General features: G+C 43.9%; 1 protein-coding gene across 1 annotated transcript in view; it reads right to left on the bottom strand.

Moving 5' to 3' along the window:
* The window catches only part of efnb1 (ephrin B1), a 73,264-nt gene extending 46,854 nt beyond the window's left edge, over nt 1-26,410 (bottom strand). Inside the window, exon 1 of the mRNA XM_088989555.1 lies at nt 25,549-26,410. Within this exon, the coding sequence (XP_088845681.1) occupies nt 25,549-25,664 (116 nt within the window). The 5' untranslated portion in view covers nt 25,665-26,410. The remainder of the gene's footprint in view (nt 1-25,548) is intronic.
* Nucleotides 26,411-27,395: the final 985 nt, after the last annotated feature.

Genomic DNA, 27,395 nt, shown 5'->3' with positions numbered 1-27,395 from the left:
CTTTTGTAAGAGTTCTGCTCAAAGGGCCACCAATCCCGGCACTCACATGCAGCCTAATTCTCCGTTTTCCATACCATTTGGAACAGTATCAAAGACAGAAACAACCATTTAGATGAATAATTAAGATTTCCAAAATCTCAATGTCTTCAAATCCCTCAAGGATTTAATCACAAGCCGGCCCCTGTCATTGATTCAATTTTCCAAGCATGTCTTCGAGTCGGCGGTTAGATTGCTATCCCGCTTCTGTTTCCCAGCCTTTGTCAACTGTCTGCTGTAATGAGGCTCCGGCTGCCGTGGAGGTCTGGAAGCACCAGCACAGACGGGAAAGAAGCAACATAAAAGAAATAGGGCAGCAATTAGTGTTTAGCCCAGTTTAAAAGCCCTCTACTTGGCAAGCTGCATGCTAACTCACATCCAGGATGTGAAACTAAACTGGTGGGGCTGCCACTTGGTCTCCCGTTTGTTTCTCGATTGGCTTAATCAGCAGCAATCCATTGCTCCAAACAACCACGCGATGGAGAGAGGGGAAGTGGGACTAAAGATTATTGTACTTTTGTGGAGGTCAAAAGGGAGAATGGTTTCAAAAGGGAGGATGAATTGCATCTTTCATTCATGATGTCGAGGGACTTTGGAAGAGATGTTGATGAAGGGAGTTTTCGTGTGGAGAGAAACCACAGAGCAGATACAATTTTAAGTTCATGGGGAGGCAAATCCCTCAATGTGAGACAGGCCGCATCTCTTCACGTCAAATGAAGTGGATCTTGCTGGACCAAACAAAATATCAAGAATTATTTTGATAACAACCCAAAAGAGGATGGTTTTGTTTCATCTGGATGGAGCCAATGTGAGCTGAATCCTGTAAAGAGCTTATACAAACAGCACAGAGCAGAGAACAGAAAACATCGCAGCAGCGGAAAAGAGCCGACCCCTGCCTCCCAAACCCCCTAAAAAACACAATTTTGTATTTTTTTTTACATTCCGCTGGTGAATATGAGCACATGATCTCACATATGTTTCACCCTCCCTCTTTCTCACACACACGCACGCGCACACATACGGATGAGAGAGCATACAAAAGCACTGTGGGGTGCATCCTGGACCTTCTGAGAAAACCCTATTCATTCGCCCAGGCCTTGACGACTTTCATATAAAAAAACACCGCCTACACGAAGGCCCCCTCAGATTCCCTCAGAGAGCCTCAAGTCGGCCCACACCTACGCCCACCCCGACACCAGCCCCGCCCAGTCTAATCAGTCCTGAGCCCTGAGCACCACGCTGGCATCCATGTTGGCTAACTTAAAGGATGGACCCCAAAACGGGGGAGCTGGGAGAGGAAGAACCACATACTTTCCCTCACAACGTAACAGCATTGAATTGATTCGTACCTGCTGATCAGCAGCATGAATATGTCACACATATCGGCCAAAAATCAATGATCCACAATATGACATCCAGAGGGTTATCAGCCAACAGCGCAGATGCAGATAAGTCCAAGATGGCACCCGAGCCGTCAGCAAGTACTCTCACGAGCCTTGCTTGTTTTTGTCTTGTTTTTGTGTTTTCTTTTGTCACTTTGTGTTGTTGTGTGTCATGTGGCATGGATACTGCTTGTTTTTTCAGAATTTTTGGCTCCAACATTCATTAAGAAGGAGACTGTGCTGAGCGGTTGCACCTTTTCGGCAGCACGAATATGCCAGCACTGTTTGTGATTTGGGATGAATGTCAGTGCTATTTGACCGTAACAGCTCTGAGGCAATTGTGCTTTTCTGCGCCTGTAATGGGCAGCATCTTCACCCCCCGCTTTGTTCAGCGGAAATGTCGGTGCAGTTGGACAGTCTGCGGCTGGTTGGATGCCTGGCTTGAGGAGCTCGTGATGAGAAGAAAGGAGCGGCAACCCAGAGGGCCGATGTGTATATGCAACTGTCGCTGCTTGGAATTGAAGCGGATTTATGTGGGATAGGAGATGTGAGACGATCTCTTTTCGTCAATGGGTACTACAGCTTCGTGTTTGCTTTCAACATTTAGTTTGTAGCAGACGAGCACATTCCACCATGATGTTTCTGATCCACTGGTGAAAAGAATGCTTTGATCCTCTCCTCTTTCATCTTGAACTGCTTCATGTAACAAAGAGGGTGCAGAAAGTGTTTAAGATTGAATGGCTGTCTGTCTTTTGTGCCGTGTCACATTATTTGTTATTCAGTTTTTTTACAGCAGCTCCTGGGGTTTTTTCTACTTCTTTCTTGCCTTTCCTCTTACTTTCATAACTTTGCTGCTGTGAAATGTAAATTTCTCCACGACGAGACTAATAAAGGCTAATCCAATCCGATATAGGTAAGATAAAACACCTCACACTCTCCATTATGGCTTCACAATTACTGCATGACCTTTAAAATGAACACGAGAGTGTGAAAACAACCCCACATCAACCAACGCAATCAACGCCACACCAGGTACTCCAACACCCTCCTTATCAATGAGGTAATTGTCACAGCAGGAAAATTATTCCCTCCCGAATTAGCATTTGTGCTCTTCAGTCCACACACAATCAGTGTGGTGTCTGACTCTTGCCATGGACACCTAACATAAAGCATCAATATCTTTTAGATCAACTTTGCAAAGATTCAAGATATGGATTTCTTTGATGACAGATCAGGGAATGCTCAAGTTATTCATTGAAGCAAATCCACTCCTCTTGTGTATTGCAGCAGAGATCTTTGCGTTGTGTAATATGTATAAACAGAAGCTCCGTTTAAAAAAACATAATAGCCTGGGGATTTTGTTTTTTGTTTTTCATCATAAGCTACACAGGCTACAGCAAGTCCTCCTTTCACGATCAATGTGGAATAATTATCTGCTCGTTGGGGGCTGTTTCGTCTTCAAAACATGATGAGATCCATTCAAGATAGAAAGCTCGCACGATAGAAACAGCCAGGCGGTCGAGCGTAAACTGCCTCCCCTCATGAGTTGCTCAGGCCCACTGAGAGTTGTTGACTTCCTATGAGCGTTTCATATTATGGACAAAGACATGCATGGTGAAGCTGTCACTGTCAGGATGCTTGAGTGGATTCTCTGGAGTCATGAGAGCTGCCAGTCTCAAAGGTGCCTCCCTCTAACTTTTATGGTCTTAAGAAAGCATGTTGCTCATCAAGCTCGTGACTACAAAGTCAACCCAAGTGCTTGTATAGAAAACGGGATTGTGTCTGGCTGGCACAGGGGCAAAGATGTTCCCATAGACTAAAACACACAAACACACGCACCCACATACATATATAAATACGCAGCCTGCAGGGTACACACACACATTTTCTCACACTAAGCAGAGTAAACAAGTCACCTCCACGGGAGTGCCTGAACAAGGAGGCCACATAGACAAGCATTCTCAAATTAAACAAAACAAAAGCCCATATGGCTCTGCAATTGCTTAGCATAGAAGCAACGATTGGAGCCCGATTGTAGATTTGACTCAGCAGTGGAATTGGATCACGTATGAGCCCTCCAAAACTGCATTATGGGCGAGATGTGACCACCGAGTCTGAGAGGCACAAATGAACTGAGGAAGAAAGCGAATCACCCTGCAGAGGAGAGAGATCCATTTGTACGTGTGAAGGCAGACACCTTCCCTCTTTTTCGCACACACATATACACACACACACACACGCGCACGCACACACACACACACACACACACACACACACACACACACAGTCTTGAGTTAGTCAACAGGCTGGCACGTAGAGCAAATCACATTCTGTGTGACTCACAACGGTTGCGCACAGACAAGCTTTTAGGTGCGCACACAAACACGCAGCTCCCATGTTCACCAAACAGGCTGAATACTTGCTCGCTCTCGATCACTGTCACACGGGGGGAGGCTAACATGGCGGCCTAATGAGCTAACAAGATGACACCCAGATGGCCTTGCCACGAGGAGGAAACAAGTGGAGCGGGTTGTACGCGAACAGGCTGAAGAGGACTGCTGAGCGAGACGAGTGTCAGGAGTCATTATGGAGTCCAAGGAGCATAATCTGTTTCTTCTCATGGCCTTTGCGGTTTTCCTCATAGTCGAGCCCATCCCTCTTTAAGAGTGGGCCAGTAAAACACGGGCTGCGTGCGGTCATGATTGAACGTCAGCGTCAGTATCGGTGACAGCAAGATGAGGGCCAGACGCTCGTTCGCTGTGTCTCCACTGAGCATCCATCAGCTGGATGAGCAGAGGAGACCATTGACCTCTGAGAAGAAAAAAAAATCGTACAGTCATGCAATTACAACATTGCAGAAGATTTTTCACTTGTATACTTGTAATCATCAGAATCATCATCTGAAGATTCTCCAATGACAAAAGACTGAACTTTCTCAGTCCATTGGAAAATGAAGCTCAAACATTTGGATTGGTGTTGTATTTTGAAACCAAACATTTTCAAACATGCTGTGAGCAATTTCTGAACAGACAGTAAATAGATGGTCCATCAGATTTATTCTTCCTTTCAAGCCAGATGTTTATATTGGCGTCTCCGAGCAGGTTTATGCTTCAGCGGCTACAATATGTCCGCATTATGAATTGCATTTGAGTCCCCCCAAAAAAACAATAATATCATAGGAAGTCCATATCATATTTCTCCAAAAAGAACGGGGTTGATTGATAAAAAAAAATAATTTACTTGGATATAAATTAAGATTTGTGCACATAAAAACTATTGACATCAAATGACCTCCTTAAATAAAACTTTGTTTTGCCTTTCACTTGCTTTTAAATGAAGTTTTCAAGTGATGAACAGGTAATACTGAATGGCATATGACATTATAGATTTTTTTTATTGTGCTTTGGCTTATGTAGCTGCATTACATGAAATTTCAACTGGGAATAATATGATATAGGTTGAGGCAAGCACTCTACATTTTATTTGGAGAATGTGAGCCAGAGAGTCTTCTTTTCGTGTGATGTTTTACGATAGTCTTCCTTTTACTGACACGGAGAGCATTGAGAACAGCTGTTCAAGAATACTTTTTTGTAAGTGTTTTATTAGGTTGAAGTATGCGGGAATAGGTTTAAATTTGTATAAAATGTGTCAGAGTGTGACATCTATTTACATTTGATAGGGTCAGTCAATATTGCATATTTTCACCTGATGTCTTTCACGAATGTGTCCGTCATGATAAAATGCATTGTCCTCTTTTTCTTTCAATGCAAAAGCCGACTCTCCTTAAGTTTAACCTCATTCATAGCTTCCTGTGTGACCAACACACACATAAGCTTGGTCATCACACATTTTCTGACACACATGCGCGCGCGCACACACACACACACACACACACACACACACACACACACACACACACACACACACACACACACACACACACACACACACACACACACGCACACACGCACACACACAGCTGCCTTTCATCCCTGAGGAGCAGCCACAGATGGGTTCTGCTTGCTCCGTAAAGATCTATCCACAGGCCCAGTCTACAGTGGCTGCCAAAACCCGCCGGGCTAGGAACCCACTGAATGTGTGACTGTGTTTGTAGATATATGTGTGTCAGAACATGTCTGAGCAGCACTGCGCTAGCCTGCCCAACACACGTGTGGGATGTGGAAGAGCTGCTGTGACAGAGAGAAAGAGAGAGAGAGAGAGAGAGAGAGAGAGAGAGAGAGAGAGAGAGAGAGAGAGAGAGAGAGAGAGAGAGAGAGAGAGAGAGAGAGAGAGAGAGAGAGAGAGAGAGAGAGAGAGAGAGAGAGAGACAGAAAGAAAGGAGAGTGAAAGAGATATTTTGCTTGACAGTCCAACCGCGCCGTGCCCCAAGGACCAAGAGCTGTAGAGCCCAAGTCAAGAGCTGGACCTGCAATGCGAGGTTGTAATCAGCAATGAGCAGAGCAGGAGGTAAGCGAGCAAGAAGACCTCCCTGGCAAACAATGTTACCCCGCTCTCCAAAAAGATTGAGTTTCACCAGCGCTTGAGGGACAAACCTGGGGGGGGGATCTTAACCATTACCGAAGCCAAGCAGGCAGCATAGGCCGTTAAGCAGCAACCATTTTCTTCTCTGTATCGCCATTATAAGCAAACCATCACTTCAGCAACCAGCCATTTAATGATGCGACCTAATCAGCACATCACTGTACTAATAAAAGTGCACACGCTCATGTATAAACGCACGCGGTCGCACACAAGCTTGGCCCGAGCAATTTTAATTGTTTTTGCATTCAGTTGAGCCAGTCACAGTTAAATTCAATTTTTGACAATTGCTCTGCTATCTCAGCATGGCTCATTTAAACTCATTGGATCACGGATTTAGACTGAATAATGAAGCAACGCCCAGAGTGGTTAAGAGAAAAGGTGCATTTTGAGGTTAATTTGCCTGGAATGCCTCAGTTCTCTTCATTAGTTTGTCATGTGATACTATGCATCTTATGTCTTAGTGTGCAGTATGCAAGTGCAATTGTACATCATTAGTGTTAAAATATGTGCTGCATTTAGTCTGTTACATTTAGTCAAGTAACTTTTAGAATAAATTGTTCTGGTTGGTGGTTGGTTGGTTGGTTTTAATTCAAAATACCATCGGCCATTAATTTAGCATGTTTGTTAATTTGGCAGACTGTGTTGCATGCTGGTAGACCAAAGAAATTTTCTATTAAACTACTCTGGTGCACCTGGGTGCAAGGCGGTCTGCAATCGCATGGTCGAACACATCATCCACAAGGGGAGTTCTTAAAGTTTAAAGGACAACCGACGTCACTTTTTTGTTTCTTAACTGACATCAGAAAACCGTTTTATGGCATCTAAAACACCCAAAACACGCAGTATGATATTTTTATTCAAATGCAAAACACCAATGAAAATGACTTAAAGTGTCCAAAATCTGCCAAAAAAATTGAGCTGCAAATTGGGCATTTTCAGAAAGTCCCGCCCCCAGTTCGTGACGTCACGCCAACACGTCTTGCATTGCTGGAAAATCAAAACAATGGCTTCAGATTCGGAGAATATGCTTTCTTGTTACACATCCAGTTATGAATATGATTCAAATAGTTCTGAAGAGGAAAGCATACATGTTTGCAATTGATTAAAGAATGTATTCCGTGTCATTTTGAGGCATCTGGACTGCAATGTAGCGTCCCAGAAAAGAGGCAGAAAAATGTCGCCCAGATCCTGTGAGGAATGAATCAGCCCGTTTCCACAGGCTGATAAATTCCTTCCATGGAGCTTGGACGCCATCTGGCGGCTTTTGGGTGCAACACGAGGTTTTCAGACCAAACAAGTACAGCAAAATACATTGACGTGATGGAAGGACTGCTACAAAGTCTCTTTTTTTGGTCAGGGGCGTTCATTTAGTGATGTCACGTACGGAATCATCACCAACTCAAACACAAGACTTCCTGAATATTCAGTGCAAGTCTTAAAACGTAAAATATAGCTACATGCGGTGGAATCTTATTAAAATACGCTCAGTAGAAGTCATTTGAAGCCATGTTACAAATTATGGACACAACTTGTCCGGAGACGTCGGTTGTCCTTTAAGTGTATAAATACACTTGCCAATGTCATCCATAATGTCGAGCATGTCCGCCTTGATTTTAGTGCAAATGTGGGGAGCCGTGACCATTAGCCATAAATTGGCTATGTTACCTTCTCCAACGGCACACAATGGCGCAAAAGCCCCCTTATATGCAGTTATACCTGCATGAAATATAGGAAAATACGAAAGGAAAGGAAACCCCACCCATGCAAACAGTCGTTCTTCACTTTGCGCTACATTTGCCCAGGGCACAAAAACAGGGTCCCATATGAGTCGAAGGAACGGTTTACAATTGAGTTGAAATCCAATCACTGGTGTTAATTTTATCGATCACTCTAGAATTAATTCTCTTAGCATATTATGAGCTGTAATCTGTGTCGTCACAAACACAGAAATTTCAGCTCACAAAACCTCAACATCTTCCAAAGTGTCGCTTTGCTCCCACCTGCTTCTTCCAGGACAACTGTGCCATGAATTGTTCAATAAGAAAATAATTTCACAAAGTCTCTATTTAATAGACCCGGAACCGACAGACTCATAGATTTAATGGAGAGAAAATAGTGTCCCGTCCACTCAAAATGCCCGTTTTTACAGTCCTTGTCAAAATCCAGAATTGGCCTCTGTTGTTTACTGGCACTGTGGTACAATCAAAAGGCACTGTTAAAAATATTTCCAGGTTGTGCTGCTGTTGTTACAGATATATAGATACATTTGTGTGTGCATGTGCGCATATATATATATATATATATATATATATTGGGTAAGGTTTAAATGTTCAAGTTTATGGTACAGTGGCATATGGTTATTTATACCAGTGATTTGAAATTGAGAGATGAGAGTGAGAGATCGTTAGGTGTGCCGTGAGAAACTACCCAATGCCCCTTTTTCAAATGTAAAATTTTACAAACATTTATTAATCATTTTCTGCCAGTATTATGTCATTGTCCTGTGTCCGCGCTGAAAAGACTAATATTTATAATTTAATTTAATATTCGTCCGTGTGGCAACACGTCAAAGATTGCCTCTTTCCTGCGAGATGGTTCGTGGTGTGCCGCAAAAAAATGGCAATGAAAAAAAACGTGCCCTGGTTCAAAAAAGGTTGAAAAACACTGATTTATACACAATCATGTGTTAATGAATGCACTAAAAGTACAAACAAAAGTCCAGAATTCTTCTGCCAGGGTGGAGGACAACAAAAAGAGGGAGGAACATACAAACTGTCTCTGGTATGCCCTTCTCATCAAACAAACACTATGTTAATGTATTCCGGCTATTGTGTTGGGCGCTCGGAGATGGAAAGATGGATGAATTGTGCTTGTTGATATGGAACTACTGGCCTGGCTAGTCGTTCATCCATTTCCGCTGCCTATAATCTTAGGGGCCGCCTATAATTCAGGCCAATGACAAACAGTGATGTTTTGTGGCATTTGAATCGTTGCTCTCTGGTGGGTTTTTCCCCGTCATTGTTCTTGAACGCGCCTCCATGGGAAACTGGGGAGAAGTCAAACAGCTGATGAGATGTCACCTCCTGAACTCTCTCTTTGGTTTCACACACTTGCAAACCCGCCACGTCTGCGATCCAACACAATTCTCTTTCTCTTTCTCCCTTTTTCTCCCATGCCCGCCCGCACAAACACACACGCGAACACCCGCAAACACGCCGAGAAAATTCTAAGACTTGCTCTCTGACTGCTTGCCATGCTCAAAGGCACAAAATAGACCACAGTCTACAAAAGTGACAGTGGCTGTTGTGTTTCATGGTTGCTGACTCTTGATCATATCACGTCAAACACAGATGTCGAACGATAGCCTCACAAGTCACTGCAGATGAGAGTGATGTCTTTGCCGTGCAAACGTATTTCCTTTAACTTTCATTTTGCTTTAAGCAGAACAAGTGCAAAGAAAAGAGCTTTTGAACAGTCACTTGCTTGGAGTCAGAGCTGCTCGCTCTGCATGCCCGTAGCTGGGCCTCGACATGCCTGTGGCAACTGGTCATGCGTACGACCTGAGAGCCGCACAGGCCCAGGGCCCTGCATAAGCACAAATATCCTCCCTCGTGTTCTTACGCGAGCATTGGCTGTCTTACAGTCTGTACACAAGCATTCAAATGAAACATGAGCAACCTAAGAGAGGATGTGCCACTAAAAGTGCAACACTAAAAGCACAACTAACAGAGGCAATTACGGCTGGAGCCCAAAAGAGCGGCTTCCTGACTCACACAGCAACAACCATTGGCTGGCTTTCAGATGGATTTGGTCGAATCGTGTACAAACACTGAGTCAATAATGAGGTAATGGCCGATCGTTGAGGAAGAACCATTTACGAGCGATTCGCTTGGGGCGTTTTGCACCACCGCCTGTCAACCAGCATAACAAGGGCACCCCGCCAATAGGATCCATTTCCAGAACTACAAGCAGGTGTCCCGAGCCCTTCATACTGTCTGTATCTGTACTCACTCCATTAGGCTTCGTGCACGCAGGTCTATGAGGGGTGGGAAAAAATTCCCCTGATGAAAAGCCGATAACAATGCCTGTCTGATTTGATGTGATTCGGAAAGCGATGAAATGAGTAGTAAATTTGTGTTCTGAGCGACGTTACAAGACATTAAATTCCTCGAGCACTTTGCACGGCATATTATGTCTATGGCTGGCGCTTTCATTCTCATAAAACGTGTTAATATTTCTGAGCCGTGTGAGAGTGCGGCCACGCTACGAGTGATTGAGCACACGTGATTTAGTGGCTCTTTCCGCATCTCCTTGTCTTTCTACAGCTGTGTCCGCGTACTTCAGACCCGCCTCACACACAACGCGTTGGACGGGGTGTAAGGGGAGGGTAAGAGAGGGAGGGAGGACGCAGCGAGGACACGGTGCCAACCAGAGAGGCCCACCGTGCCTCGGTCCCATCTCTCCAGCTGAGGGCTTTGATTTGCCTGATTGTCTCCAATATTGAGACACACAATAAACACAACACTTGGCGGACATTTGCAATTCTAATCAGTCCTTCTCAACCGGCCCGGACAACCCAGCTTCAGCCCACTGGGATATCACTCATCTGACTGCAAAATAATGACACAATCATCGCCATGGCTACGCTCCTATTGCATCCCCCGAGCAGCCACACTGAGAGGATATTAATACACAGGAGTTCTCCAAGGACCAAATGAGTCGGCTAAGAGATTAGCGAGGCTCCCAGGTTAATGAATGTGCCATGCGGGCAAGTTGGAGAAAGTTCACACACTGCCCCCCGCCCCCTTTTTCATTTGCAGGTCCCCACCTGCCTCGGCGAGGCATGCTTCAACTTGATTTCAATAAACCATTTCCTGTCAACATCAGATTCCCACTAAGTGTTTAGATTGTGAGGAAGCAAGCTGTCGGTTTGTGACACTCCTATCTGAGTTGAATATGACGATGCAGGCTATGATATGATCGTTATCGTTGCAAAACTGTTTGTCTTTCCGATCCCCGAATCAATGCACATGCAGTTTTATCTTTTGCAAAACAGCACTTAAAAGTCATAAAAGCCCATCTGTGGGCTTTTACAGAAATGTTTTCATTTACTTGACAACATGATGGGAATGGATGTTCACGTGCAAATGAGAGCAAAGTGTCACGCAATCATGCCGGTTTTAGTAGCCTGGATGTATTTGCTTTAGGAGTCACTCAAACGATGGGGAAATTCAAATGCATTTCAGAAAATAACTGGCGCGTCTTATGAAACTGGCAATTTGACTTGCAAATCATTGCAGACTGACTGTCCTCATTTTCTTGCAAATACCTACGCGCCTACCAGTGTGTGCGCTCGCACGGGCGAACGAATGACACTCTGTCAGTGAAAGAGACGTTATTATCTACGTGATGTGTGTGTGAGCGGGTAGCAGGTGCGGGGTCACATCACTCGTGGGGAGCTGACACTGTGGACAGGAAACATTACTTTCTGATTTCCCTCTAGAGGGGAAACACTCTTGTCACAATGTGCAGTGCTGCTGTTCCACCTCTTCCGGAAGGTTATTCCAATATGTGCAGCGGCTAAGTGTGCAAGTGCATGTGTCAGTCATGACAGATAGTATATCGAAAACAGAGGCCATTGTTTGAAACCATTACATTTACAATAAAATCGTGTGTGTGTGTGTGTGTGTGTGTGTGTGTGTGTGTGTGTGTGTGTGTGTGTGTGTGTGTGTGTGTGTGTGTGTGTGTGTGTGTGTGTGTGCGTGCGTGCGTGCGTGCGTGCGTGCGTCAGGGCGGGAGCTTCTTTTTCTGGCCTTGAAGAGACTTCTGGTAAACCTCTCCCTTCCCCCGTCCTTAGCCTTTGACTTTTTCTGTGTAACAACAATACGAGGGGTTTAGTTCAGTGTCCTGCGGTCGATCTGTGAGTACACTGATAAGAGAACCTGATGGATAGGTTTAATCAGCCGAGCGCAGGGATCAAGACCGTGGGACCGATCAATCAAATGCTGTGTGCTTTATAATAGAAGTGGCTATTATCACACTCACAGGGGTATTTGCTCACTATTTTTAATGGAGGTAAGGGACCGATTTGGGACGAGAGATCCAACTGTACAAATAAAGGTAGCATGTAGTCAAATGTTTTAAGTGTAGGGCTGCTAAAACACAAAAAAAGACTAAACGTGTTGTGACTGTTTATTCATCCTCAATGTTTCAGTTGCTTGCAGTTGCTGTGGCCCATTTATGCTTTGATTAGGGTTTGTATATTTTTGTATATATTTTGTATATTCTGTCATAGATAGAGGCTTGATGTCTCACGGTATGTAAACGTGGATTACCCAGTGACATGTACGTCAAGATTTCTGGCAGTGTCAGAATCTCTTCTGTGTCTTCTCCATCAAGGCCTGCTGTCTGCGGTTACTTTGTATTTTTGTATGAAAAGACATTTACCTTTCAACTTTGTGTCATTTCTGCTTCTGGATTCTAATTCCACTCCCCACGTAACAAAACGTTCAGACTATTTTCAAGCAACCACTGTGATATTTTTTAGAACAAAAGCCCAATTTGAAAGGAATACCACAAACTATCTGACAACAAGAGCCAAATCTGCATGAGAGACAGCCAAGATGGCTTCTAACTGGGACACTGTTTTAATTTATTTGACACAGCTGCCTTGTGTGTCTTAAAAGGAACATCTTATCACAGAATTTGAGTGACAGATCTATTTTCTGTTTACTCTCCACTCTTGATAATAAAAGACAGTACATGTGTCCTACCTAATGCCAGACAAATTATAGCTGATCTTTCTTGTCTCCCTCAGATTGGAGATCTTATCCCAACAGACGTATAGAAATTGTTAGAGGGTTTCTAGAGGCCTTATCGAACACCGTATTGACTGATGCAATCTCACAGACGCACATCATTAGGCACATTAACAGTGAATGCAAAAGGGGGCGGGTGGCCTGACTGCTGTCGTCTGATAACACTCAACAGGCAAAACGCAGGCTGTCAGTATTCAATTGAAATGTGTGCATGTGTTAATAAATAGCCGGTTTGACATGAACCTATTCACATTCACACCACTCGTTTGCGCTACGATAGTCGGGAGGACTGCGGCCTCGTAAAGACGCTCCATGTGTTGTTTTAGGAAGCCATTACAAACTGGGCCGTCTCCATTACAGGGGCTATCTGATCATTATTACCACCATCTGTAGTGTACGCTGAAATGTTAATCTCTGCACGGCAACCACAGCTGAGTCCTTGCCTCCGTGCCACCTCCGCGACGGTACGAGGAGCCATGTACATCCAAATGTGACACAGGAGCTGTTCCGCCATCACATCGCAGCTTTCGGGTTGGCGCGTTTACTCTCAGCGGAGCCGAGGGGAAAATCGCAAAAAGGTCGAGCCACGACACCCAGCCCGCGCAATCTCGCCGCTCGGAATGCTCGCGCCCTTCAAAGGCTCATCACGAGACGCAAGTCTAATGCAAAGGGAAGGCCGCTTAAAGCCTGAGCCAGATGTGCCGCTTTGAAGTGACTGCTTGCAGTCCCTTCACTAGAAGAGAAATAATTTCCCTTCTTGCTGCCATTTCATTGCGCGGAGGGTGCACCGGTCAGCTCTATTTGGTCGGCCACATAAGGGCCATTCTACAATAATCGCTCAACCCTATTCCAGAACAGCACTAGCAGCATGATGAGAGGCTCTCCTGGGTTCTTCCACAACATATACTGTGCATAGTTGAAGATTTTGAGGAAAAAAAAATCTTCGTGCACACACAAAACTCAACGTGCATGAGGTGCCACAATAGATAAATGAATAGGAATAAGCAGCAAAGGAAAGTAGAAAAATCAGCAATGAGCCAGGCCCAGCCTGCATGAAGGGACCATCTGGAGAGAAACGCTTTCATCTCGGAGAGCAGAGGAGTGATGTGGCAGTGCGGCCTGTCATGTTCCGCAGTGGGAGACAGATGAGCAGAACAGTGAAAAGTAGTCAATGCATTTGGTGCAATCAAAAGATGAGGCTGTGGGGGGAGCACCACATAATGGGAAAACTCTTTCATATCAAAGTGTGCATTACCATTACAGTTGAGTACAGTCATGTCCAAGCAACAACTCGGGATGTAATTCCTCTGTGCATTTCATCTGCTGGCTGCAAAGATTGAAGATATTCTGTTTGCTTTCGCGGACCTTCCCTGCTATTTCCAATATAGGAGCGATGAGGGGCTTCTAAATGCAGTGCACATCACGGGGGAGAATAAACACGCATCTAATGGGAAGCATATGTGCAAGAGATGAAGCGGCCTCCCCTCATATGAATGGGATGAAATATAGACATGTGCCCCACTGCGCAGCAATCGCCGCCGTAAGAACTTGGCGTGGGTGGAAGGGGCCGGGGGTGGGGGGCGTGCAGGTTGGTATGGGATGGAGCGGGGTCGTCATACCCCCGACATTGTCTCTTCCCCCCCCCCCCACACACACACACTCAGCTTCCAATATGGTCATTCTGGAGGGGATTCAGGAGGAGGCCAGTGTCTGACAGTGACATCTCCATTCACTTTTAAATTCTTCATTGTGCCTCTCAACATGTGAGGACACATAGACTCACTCACTCAGTCTCTCTCTCTCTCTCTCTCTCTCTCTCTCTCTCTCTCTTCACACACACACACACACACACACACACACACACACACACACACACACACACACACACACACACACACACACAAAGTGTGCCACAAGAGGAAGCACAGCACATGGGTATTAAACAAAAAAAGAAGAAAAAAGAACAATTTTCCCCGCCGTAGGTCTCTGTGGGGTTTAGCATGGCATTATGTGAAGATTAGACTTTAGAGTGCTCAGCTGTCTGATGTCATTGTTGGTTTTACGGCGTCTGGAAGGCTTGTGGACCTCAGACCTCATGGAAGGGCCAATTTCTCTTGAAAAAAAAACACTCCGGGTTGTCGTGGTGATTGATAGCAGGTTCCTATTGTATCTGTCTGTTTTGGCTGTATTGGAAGACGAATTAGTGGGGACAAAACTCACGGAAAACGTTCCCCATCTGACTCCATCAATCAAGTCAGCAATCAAAATAATTCAATTAAGAGACTCAAATCCTGCTGGCTAGCGGGTCCCTGCTCCAACAGACCAGAGACAAACTCAATTTGCTGACAATCCATACACGATAGCATTAACTCCACTTTAAGGCTCAAATATTTTTCCATGACTTACATTTTCTAAATATCCCGGGAGGTTCAACGCTAAGAGATGAATTATACTGTTTACTTAGGGAAGGAATAATTCAGGGGATAAAGTAAACAAGAACAACTTAGATGAAATTGTAGACAGGCAGCCTGGACAGCGAAACTAATTTGCAAGTTCTTATTTGCAAAACATCACAAATCAGAGACGTTTCTCTAAGGTCCGCTCAAAATGGGCACACATCACAGATTGTGTGGTTGTGGGCAGACCAGGAAGAGGAGATTGCTGAATATGTGTGTAATTGTCTTTCTCTGCCGTTTCCGAGGAGTGGAAGGGAATGCGGCCTTGCGCTGCGGTGTCCCGGGGTGCACCGATTGAAGCGTCAGTCACAGCTGCCACACGGGGCCCCGTCGCGCAGAAAATCCCAGGACTGGCCCACGCGGGAAGAGGGCTGGGAGCCGCGGGAGTCCCATCGGCCTTTTCTTCCAGCCCCTCACTGAAACAAGGGGGGGGGGCGGCTTCATGCTGGGAGTTTGTTTAGAAAGGGATGAGCCGAGACTTGGCAGCAAGGGTCTGTGGACGCATGCATACATACATACATACACTCACATAACAAAACACAACACAACACACAAACTCAAAGGATTTTAGGGCCGTTGCCAGTGGGCACAGTGGAGGAAAAGAACAAATGTCAAATTATCTAGAAATGTGGCGGGAGGGGGTGTGAAGAACTAGTGGTGAAAGAGTGGGCACCAACTACATTAGTGGAGGAATAAATGTTTTACTTGGTGGGGGCCCAGAAAGCCTAATGGTGACTAAACACTGAGGATTGTTCACTGTGCCATTCCATGCTCTCACTAATAGTCTCCCTGTCCTGTCGCAGTAGGTCATAGATGGATTATGATGCTTTCTAATTAACATGGTTGTTCGTGTTGGGAGAGGGGGGGACTATCAATGACCACCCATCTGCTATGCCGACACACATGAGTGGGGTCTCCCTCGGGAAAAGCGGGCTCCTCTCCCAAGCTATTCCACTTACTTTATCATTCTATCATTCTATTATCTTACCACTCAATTCAATAACACTGTCGCTCCATTAGTGTACTCAAAGCAGTGAACAAAGAGCTCTGTGATGATCATTGATGAGATGTTCAGAGCTTGTTCGGCGCGGTCATGACTCATTCAATCTTCTAGTACTTACAGTCTGATCTGAAGACAAAGTCCATTGGTCCAAATTACTTTCTCTTTCTTTTCAACGGTGCGCAAGTCCGGAGAAAAGTCACTTCAAGATTACTTGATGCTGTGTTGCGAAACCTGATGACCACTCCCAGAAAATTAATGCCAACCAGTACAGCAGCTGTGTTGAATGTTCTGTCTTGACAAAGAGGCTAATGGTCCACATTGTGAACCATGAAACCATATATTCACGAGTGTGGGCTGTACTTTGCGGAAACCAGACTACAGTTTACACTGAAGTGTGGCAGCAGGTTTCAAATCACTTCCTGGTATGAATTCCATTTCACACCACAATCTCTGTGCCTGAGCACACTAATACATACAGACAAGTACACACAATATGATTTTGATTGACTTTATTGAAATCACAAACATTTCGGAAAATATTTCCCAATGTCGGCCCCACCTGTTTTCCTAACAGATCGGTGAGAGAGGAAAAACACACTCACACTACTAGATAATCATCAGAATTATCTTTACTGCCACACGATAATTGTGCCTTTGCTGACCTTGGTTAAAAAGGGAGGACTTGGGCTAAAACAAAACAAACAAATGTCTTTATGAGTAGCAGGCTTTAGCTAAATACTGTATTTTACACACGATAAGACACTACTTTTTTTCCCACACTTTGAAACGTGCACTTTAACTCAACTGAGTTTAGTTATGATTTTTTATTTTAATGTGAGAGGCCATATTTAATTGTTTGAGTGAAATAAATATTTTTAATGACTGCTTTGAAAAGCCGGTCTGGATGGATGGATGGATGGATGGATGGATGGATGGATAGATGGATGGATGGATGGATGGATGGATGGATAAATTTAGATTTGGGAGCTTTACACCAGCTCCATTTTATAGTTCGGAAATCCCAGCATATCACTGTGCTCATTTGAAGGACATTTTCTAGGGTCTTTGATGTATGGAAATTCATTTTGGGTGGTGATGTTGACAGTTTGTACTAGATTAAAAGTATTCAATCAGCAAAAACAGAATCACTTTTTTTCACATACCTGATTTTTTTAATTACATGAATATCTTAATTGTACTCATGGTAGATTTGTTGATTCAGTTGTTCGAGAAAAGATTGATAGACTACCTCCTGTACTTTAATAAGTCTTTCCAATAGTGTCTTTTTTTATAACCTTTTCACGATTGTATATTTTGGTGCGTGTCTGGGGAAACTCTACCTTATAGCTTCAGTTGTTGTTAAAGGACAACCGACGTCATTTTTTTGTTTCCTAACTGGCATCAGAAAAACGTTTTATAGCATCTAAAATAGCCAAAACACGCAGTATGATATTTTTATTCAAATGCAGTTTTATTCAACACCAATAAAAATGACTTAAAGTGTCCAAAATCTGCAAAAAAATTGAGCTGCAAATTGGGCATTTCATTTCCCGCCCCCATTTTGTGACGTCACGCCAAGACGTCTTGCATTGCTTGAGAATCAAAACAATGGCTTCAGATTCGGAGAATATGCTTTCTTGTTACACCACCAGTTATGAATATGATTCAAATAGTTCTGAAGAGGAAAGCATACATGTTTGCAATCGATTAAAGAATTTATTTCATGCCATTTTGAGGCAACATTGGGGAGAAACGATCACCAGAAAAGAGGCACAAAATGGCGACCTTCCGTGGCCACTGATAAATTCTTTATATGGAGCTTGGACACCCTCTTCTGGCGGCTTCTGGGATGCAACACATGGTTTTCTGACCAAACAATACAGCAAAGTACATTGACGTGATGGAAGGACTGCTACAATGTGTCTTTTTTCGGTCAGGGGGCGTTCCTTTAGTGACGTCATGTACGGACTCGTCACCAACTCTAAAACAAGACTTCCTGAATATTCAGCGCGAGTCTTATAACGTAAAATATAGCTATATGCGGTGGAATCTTTTTAAAATACGCTCAGTAGAAGTCATTTGAAGCCATTTTACAAATTATGGACACAACTTGTCCGGAGACGTCGGTTGTCCTTTAAAGCGCGATAAAAATCTGTATGGATTGTGTCTGTGTAAACTCTCAGTCATACAGGAGTGGTCCATCGATGAAAAGGTTTCTTCAGCCATCATCTGTACTTCTTAGAAGGTGTCGGACATTTCGCTTCTTATCCAAGATGCTTCTTCAACGAACTAAAGTCTTACTGGTAGTATCGACCCTATATATATATATATATATATATATATATATATATATATATATATATATATATATATATATATATATATATATATATATACGATCGATATCGATATCGGATATATCGATAGTCCCGGTTATATCGATACTATTTCTATGCACGCACGGAGAAAATTACATGCAAACAGGGTCGGATATATCGATAGTCCCGGTTATATCGATATTTTTTCGGACTCCCTTGAATATCGATATAACGAGACTTTACTGTATATATTTATTTATTTATTTATTTTGTCAGCAATTTGCTGAGAAGTGCAAGGCAAGTTAACATTTTAGAAAATAAATTGTCCTTCCAACATTTCCTGGCTTGACGCTGCCGTTGCCTTCCCCCAAGTTCAAGTACGTTGAATGCCAGTTTCCCCACAAAAGTCTTTGCGGTGTAACAAACCAGAGGGAAAACACATCCATCCCCGCCTGCATGCCAATGAAAAGTCATGACGTCTCAAAGGACGTGCAATGCGGCTTGTTGTGAAGGTTGCCGGTTGCTCCGCCCGGCAGTTTGGGCCGGCTTGTGATGAGGTCTGCCTCGGCTGCGCAGTGGGTGAAGTTGGTGCGATTGAGGAGGTTACGAGTTCTCCGGCGGGAGCCGCGAGGGTAATGGTTTTAGAGATGGCTGTCACACAGATCCGTTCCACTGTCCAACACCGGCGCTGATCTGCAGCAATCCAAAGCTGCTCTCTTTTCAATCGCTCAACTTCTCTCCCCATGTCCCCCTGCTTCTTTATGCACTCGCCTTCCACCTCGCGCTGACACATGGAAGTAATCTGGGAGCTGTACGCCGGTCTGAAAGGATGTGTGGTTGAGCCCAGGGCTGTGTTGCGACGCTCTATATTAGCTTCCTTTTCTCTGCCGCTTAATCCCTTTCATATTCATCTGCTCTTATGTAAAAGACCTAAACTGGCAAACAAAGACCGACTTTGCCCATTCAACTTTCTACCTACTTCCTGTAACGCTGCATACCAACATTTTCAATTAATACAACCCGGCGCAGATTTAGAGACACGTAGCGTCTGAAAATATTCAAGGAAGATTTTCCCGCGGCCGAGACTGACGGGAACTTGCTCCCACTCGTTTGCCAGTCAGGATTCTGTCTAACGAAGGCCGCTTGCAAACAGCCTGTAAGGCAGCCACTGTTGAGCCACTCCACACTCTTCCTCAACACTTTCTAAGGGGCACACCGGCACACTCCTCACACTTCCTTATTGTTCCGCGGCGGCTGAACAAAGAACAATAGCACAGTGACATTCTCAAGCACTCATTTGCTGCTTGCCATAAGCTTACACTTGCCCCTTTCACATGCTACCTTCATGTTTTCAAGCAGGAGTGTGAACTTGCACAGTAGCAGAAATTGTACCGACTTGACTCGTTCCAAGTGGTCCTCACAGTGCAGTAAAATCAAATTGGCACTTTTTTATGGTAATTATAGCTTCTCAATAATGTGCTGGATTGTAAAAGGTGGAGGTGGAGTTTTATGTGCCAAATTCAACAGTCACTCCAGTCCCAGCACTCAAGAGTTTTTATAATGGTCATTTGGAGGACTTTAAATTGTCATTCTGTTTTGGGGGTGATAATAATGTTCCTAATCTTTAAAATGTCTGTTGATTTAAAAGTAACCACACCGAAAACCCTACTCTGACGAATCTCAATCAGAATGAAAAGAAGATTTTTTTTTTTTTTTTTCCAATGAGCAACTCGATTTTTTTTTTCATTTACATTGAATTTTCATTTTTCTTCTCATTATTTGATGTCAAAATTATAAATACATCTGTTAAAAGAATATTTCCCTAAAGTTGAAATAAAAAAACATTTTGCAATAATACTAGTTCAAGTTGTATCTGTCACCATTATGTTTTGTCTCCCGTCCAATACATTTTCATTTTTTAAGATGGCTACAGTCTCATCTCTCTTCTGGCTCACTTCGTATGAACTGGATATTTTGCAGCCTGCAGGCACCGGATGAACGGCAAATAAGACAAAGGACAAACACTGCAACCCAGCATGCCTAGTAACCCATCATAGAAGCATTTTTCTTTCCTCTTTGAGGAAAGAAAAACAAAGTATTCAAATCATGAATGACTTAAATATTGGACCCTGATCATTTCAATTAATGTTCTGTCCATCAAGTAATTATTATGCGATGAATCATGCCAGCAGAGACCTGTCTTTCCGATTCTTTTATTACATTCAGTTGTTCCAGTTGTGAAATCAGTCCCGTAATATGCCTTCAAAGAAAACCAACTGTAGCCAATGTCACGTCGGGCAGCCAGAAAAACACAGAGCATGCACAGACCAGAGAGAGAGAGAAAGAGAAAGAGAAGAAACTTAAATGAATGCAAATGCAACTCATTTCATAGAACAGAGCTGAGCTGGGCTGGGCAGAGCAGGGAAAGTGCAACTGCTTGAATAAACAGAAATGATTCATCAATAGCAGAGAAAATCAGTATGATCAGTTTTCAGTGATCCAGCAGCCAAACCGCCAGCGGATAAAGTGACTCCATCTGGATTGAAACCATGAGGGAAAAGAAAACATTTTCCCCAAAAATATCCCAAGGAGCTGCTACTCCTTTTCTGGGACCAGGTGTGTGTGTGCGTTAGTGTGTGAGTGTGTGAGTGTGTGAGTGTGTGAGTGTGTGCGCGTGTGGTTCCATGGCCCTGAAAAAACAGACACGTCGACACACAAGTGCACGCACAAGAAAGCTAATGCAGCTGTCGTCGTCGTGAGACACAGGGTGCCTTTGCCTTGACGGCAGGCAGTGTGCGCCAGTTGCTTGACAAAAGTATTTCTTCTCTTCCAGCTATTGGAATGAGGCTCAGGCTCGAAGTCTTCTCTGCATGTAATAAGATCTCTATCAGAGGGAAACACAATCAGAGTCGAAGGAGTGAAGGGGGCACCAAGGTGCACATTGAAGGGATAAAGGGGGCAAGCAGGCCTCTGACCCTCTCAGCAGTGACCCACACAGCAGCCAGCAGCGGAGGGGAGCGAGCGCTCCATGCAACGAACCAAATTCTGTTGCTGGGCTCAAATGGTTTGTGCTTCCTGTTCAACAGGTTGTTGCAGTTTTGGGTTTAGCAACCAGGTTTTTTTTCTCATCCTTCTGAAATTGTATTTTAAATACTAGTACATAGCAACACTTTGAATGTTTATTAGCTCGCGCCAACAACTTGAAGCATTTTGCTGCGCCTATCAAAGTTGTTGATTAAAAACTGTAATTAAAAATAGAAAAGATATGACAGAAGTTATTTGAGACTAATTACTCACTCGAAACTCATTTTCCCTTTTATCGTATCAAGCTGAAAACAAAGTTAATTTATCAGCCCCTTTTACTTTGAACTAGCAAGAACAGCTAACAAAATGTTCTTTTCTTCTTTAATATGATGTTAAAGATGAATGCTAATCAAATCAACATTAGTCATAAAATTTAGTGAAAGATTAAGCACGCAAAACCAAAGCAGTCAACTGTTAAACTGAGTCAGCCAGCTAAAGTCAATTGACACACACCAACATAAGAAAAGAAGAGAAGAAGAGAGACGTAGCTCAGAGAAGCCAGCGTTGACCTTTCTCAGACACAAAATTAGCTTTTTTTATGTTGTGGCCTTCAAATGCAAGTCAATGTCCAAAAAAAAGTGTTTCCAAGCTTCAGCAAAATGCCGAGTTCAACACCAGTGCAGCAGACTGATGGCCGGCTTGCAGCCGTCGTCTTGCCTTATTATTTCAGAAGTGTTCAAGAATGTTTCCCAGGCTCTCCCATCGTGCTGTTTCCCTCCTGAGCTGCGGCAAACGGGCTGCCATGACTGTGGGTCATAAGGTAAATATTAGCTTGGGAGGGTTGGACTGGAGGACATGCGGGAGCCACTCGAGGCAACCTTGTCAGATTAGCATTAAATTGGCATCACTGCAACATTCCTGGATGTGCTCTGTGCCCGTGCCTGGTGTGTGGATGTGTATTGCTGTATGGATTTCAGGCATGCCGACAGGACGTGATCAGTCATAACAAAGTGACATTTTCTGGAGTAATCCCACTCAGCTAAATGAGAGCTAATCCGATTTGCTCTGATCAAATGTTCTAGTTTTGTTTTCGAGTGTAAATGGTGAAGCATCAAACCTCCTTCTGCGAAGGCTGTCCTTGTAAATGTATATCACCCATTAACTGTGAAGGGAAATACATTATCAATGCATTTTTTAACGCATTCACTGCCAAACGATGTGCAAAAAGGTGTCCACTCAAGTGCCAGGGTTTTTGTCAATGCCACTCAAATTGCAGGACCCATTGAATATTTAATTTTAGGACTACATAAACATTCAATGCAGCATAAGAAACCTTAGACTCTCTTCTTGCATCAGGAAAAAATAAGTACATTCCTAAATTATATGGATCTGGAGTTATATGAGCTACCATGCAAAGCATACATATTGGTTTATGTCGCGCTTTAACAACAGCTGAAGCTGGAACAAAGCGCTAACATGGAAAAAGGGAAGTGCTTCACCCTTGTGGAAAGGAAAAAAGGCCATTCCTTGAAGCCATACCCACCGCTTTATTGGCACCCAAAGAAAGAAAAACAAAACCCAAACAAATTTGGGAATGGCACTCCACGTCATATTTGCCTTTCCCGAATCAATTCGGGAATGACAGTGAATGAGTTAATGGGATAGAAGGAATTTGGTCAGAATTCTGTGAGCTTCTGTTTCAATGCCAGTGCTGAGTTGAGGAAAAAAAAAATCACGTTGCCCACAGGAGTCATGCCAAAGTGTGCATCTGGCTCAACCTTTGATGGCCGACATCAGGCTGCTCTTCTTTTGACAATTCTAGTTGGCACCTTTTCAACAGCACCCATGCTGGTTTAGGCTAAACAGTGCACTTCATTTTGCCTCAATTGCTACAATCCGGGATTAACTCACAAACAATTCCATCGAATCAACAGAATTTTTAACGACCTGTTAATGGATGACCGTCTACCCCAAAGTAAAAGTTAGTTTGACTCTTTCCCACAATGCACATTTGTCATGACGTATCTTTGCTGTTCAAACACACTGGAAAGAAATCAATGAAGTTGACTCGCAGTTATTGTTAGACAGGCGCCTGAGTTCTAACACATTAAAATCTCTAACTAATGGGGCACCAGCACCGATGCAAACATAGACGCAGACACACACCTAAATAAAAATAACAAGGGCCAGCCCTTCTGCTTTCCTGTACTTATGCTCATAATTCATGTGAGGTGCTGGTATTGTTATATTTGGTGTGTATATGTGGTATGATGTGCAACCAGAGGGCTGTTTTAATTTATTAGCGGAGACAGCAGTTCTGCCCAAACTGGGAACAGAAAGTAAGACATCGTAAATCAAGATAAGTCACCTGATAGTGTAGTGTACTGTACACCGCTGTGTTATCACAGCACAGGGAACGGCCGTGAGTCGGATGGATTTATTAAAAGAAAAAAACAATGCTGATTGCTCTACAAGTATTCTTTTTTTTTACTTGGCCGACAGACAGCGCTGCTGACGGATATGTTTCAGGAGAAAAAAAGGTTTGTCTGTTGTTATTGCCGAGCCTGCAAACGGCAAGATAATTGTCTATTGTTTTCAAAGCACACAGCAGCAGGATAATTAGATTGGGGGGAGAACACTTTGCCGGGCGCCTTATTGTTCCACTGTGAACTTTATGAAATATTCGGTCAGCGTGGGGGAATTGACTTGGAGCAGAGTGAAGAAACAGATGGAGGAATATTATCCGACTCCCGAAAGCGACATGGCAACTTTTGAAGAATTCCCCTTCAGGTGACATCAACAATAAATCAATAAATGTAATAAATGTCACATTGTTTTATATTTGTTTTAAAGCCGCTGAGGGTGTTTTAATGAGTTAAACTTCAGTATCTGACGACTATTATTGTTTGTGAAGGCATGGGAAAATCAAAGCTGACAGGTCGGCCTTTCGGGTCCGACTCTGACCTCATACACATTCTGCATACATTCTGTACAAATATAAATACACCAATGAACACAACTAATATTGCTACCCAGCCGCTGCACAGCAAGCTCCTATGACATGTGACATTTAAGGGATACATCAATTTTGGCCTCACTTGCTGCTGACGGTCAGCTCTCTAGCGTCAAGCACACAGTGGCTATTTTTGTTTTTTTGTTTCTTTTTACTCAATTTCCCCACAAGGCGCGTGTGATTCGACACCATGCAAACACAGGACTTGAGTCTGAGTGGGTGATAATTGCTACCAGAATGTATTTTATTATAAGCGGTCTTGGCTCTCACTGCTGTGTTTTGATGAGAATAATAGGATCTTTTTCCCAGCAGCTAGCATCTGAGAACCTAACCCCTGATTTCCTGATTTGGTGAACAGAACATCAACCTTGATCCAGGCGCAATTCAGCTCCCAAACATGTATTCCGCTGTTATCTGAAACCACGGATTCACACGTTTCTGCGGGTTAATGTTGAAAAGGTGCAAAGCTACCCTGCCAGGAGCCTGTGTTCTGAACACCTGGACCAAACTTGATTTCATTTGGCTGGACCACACTTTTGGACTTCTATGTTTGGAACAACCTTTCTAATCTAGATGGTTTTGATTGCGATAATTAGGAGAAATGGCAGCAAATGAACGAAACATTCACAGCTCCCACATAGTCTTGATTGGAGCAAAAATGTCCCTGTTAATGTGGCGTATAAAAGTGTGTGTTACGATTTGTCATAATGAACCATTTATCATGGTGCCTTTACTGAAGTTATGTTTTTAGTGAGTTACCGTGTAGCCGGTGTTTGAAATTAATCACACAAAAAAACATAAACAATGTCCCATATTTTAATTTACCTGTGAATAATTGCCACATTTCACAGAACATTTAAAGTAAGACTGCAGCATGGCAAGTTTTGTAATGTTACCTCGATTACGCACATACCCAAAGTGTAAAAATGCATCTACAAACAACACAAGAAGCTTACCTGGGATTTTGTGAGCTCCAAATGATGGTCTCCAGTGTTTTGGCTGAAAGTAGCACCGTTCTGCACGTCAAGATAAAGATCCAGAGGTAGTACTTCCAACAAGCCAGTACTGCCATGCTGATAAATGTACACACAGTGGGAGCCGAGGTGGCTTGGACAACAAGCCCTGAACGGCAGTGCGTAGTCGCACAGCCTTTATGAGAGTGTGGGCTGTTGGGAAGATAAGCGTCGGTCAGTCAGGAGCATTTGAGCTCGCTATCACATTCATGTCCTTGTGGTCAACTTTGTGAGCTCTAGTCCGGGCCCGATGTCCTTGACTGAACCCTCGATTTCAGTGGATGACAAGTGTCCTGGAAGGCCGGCAGCGTCGACCTTCTAGTCAACTGAACCGAACTACACAAAAATGTCAGCTTTTAAAGAATGGAGGCGCACCGTCGACAGCTTTGTCAAATCTCACTCTCCGTCTGTCTCCCTGTCGCAGCCTCCACGTCCATCCATCAGTCACAAGTCTGGTTGGGGGGTCCAAAACTGTGAGACATTCCAGGGTGCGTTTTCAATCCCCGCTATTCTTATGGGGAGTGATGTGAGTTTCTGTTGTAAATGTCCCTCCGGTCTCCATGGGTTGGCCCCGCGTGCGTTCTCACCGGGTAATGCTACGACTCGGACACGCTGCTTGGCCCCCAAACATCAAACAACAAAAAACAGGTGTTCACGCGCCTGTGCGGGGGAACAAAACCAAAGAGCAAGATGCAGTCAGATCGCTCCGTGACTCCCAATTCAACCGCTTCCTTGAACGCCAGTGCATTTCTCTCGCCGCATCCAAATCGCTCTCTTCCGTCCGTCGGCTTGAGTCTGACTGGAACCGGAGCAGAAGCAAACTGGGCTTTGGGGACCGCCCACCACGCACGAGTCAACCAATTGCATCGCTCCATTCCAACTCACAAGGCGGAAGCGTTCGCATTTGCTGAGGGGAAAAAGCGGAGTTTATTGGGCTCTGCGCCATACCTCCCACCAGCAGTTCCTCGACCCAAATTCAAATGGACTTTGATTTGACTTTCGTCATAACGAACACTCCGCCAACTGGATGACAGCATGCAGCGGTAGACTTTAAACTCTTGTCCTTGTAAATTCAAAGATTGCCGGAATAGCCATTTAACACTCGCCTATAAACATATCCCCAGAGTTGACGCGGTAATAAATCGAACCGACTGACTATCATTTCTATGTAAACAAAACGTCTAAATCCGTATCACTTGGAGTGTTTCAAATGTTTCAAAGTGAATGTATAAGATTACAGTTGCGGTTATTCTGGTCCTCTCTTATTCGTCTTTGAAAGGAATGGTGATTAATGGCCTCTTTCGGATCTCTTTCGAGTTGTCCCCCTTTCGGGATAATGAACTGCATGAGAACTTATCCTCCAGTGTTTAAAGACAATAGCGGGCCGGTAGGCTATAGTCGCTGCAGGCCATTCATTCACCGAGGAAGAAATGCTTGACACATAATTGATCATGTCCATGTCTGGGCCCCCTTTGTGAGAGTGCTGCGTGTGTGTTTAGTTTGGAAGCAGCGAGTTTCTCCTGGTTTTGAACGAAGTTTGGTCAAGCATTGCTGCCCCCTAACGGCTGTGATGGTCGACGGGAACTTCAGGCGAGCATGCAGCTGTTGAGCCGCATTTCCCAAACTTTGAAATTGAGCACAGAAACATATTCTACACTACAAAAGTGCTTGCGGCAGTTTTTTTGTCTACCTCCATTAAGGAGATCGTGTTTTCTTCTTCATTTTGATATCGCAGCACTGAAAAATACGACAACAGTGCACTGTGTTCAGTGGAAGGAACAATTGAGATC

The sequence above is a fragment of the Hippocampus bargibanti genome, linkage group LG02, assembly GCF_051943395.1.
Source record: "Hippocampus bargibanti isolate YZ-2025 linkage group LG02, ASM5194339v1, whole genome shotgun sequence".
Lineage (NCBI taxonomy): Eukaryota > Metazoa > Chordata > Actinopteri > Syngnathiformes > Syngnathidae > Hippocampus > Hippocampus bargibanti.
This window is presented reverse-complemented; position numbering and strand designations above follow the sequence as displayed.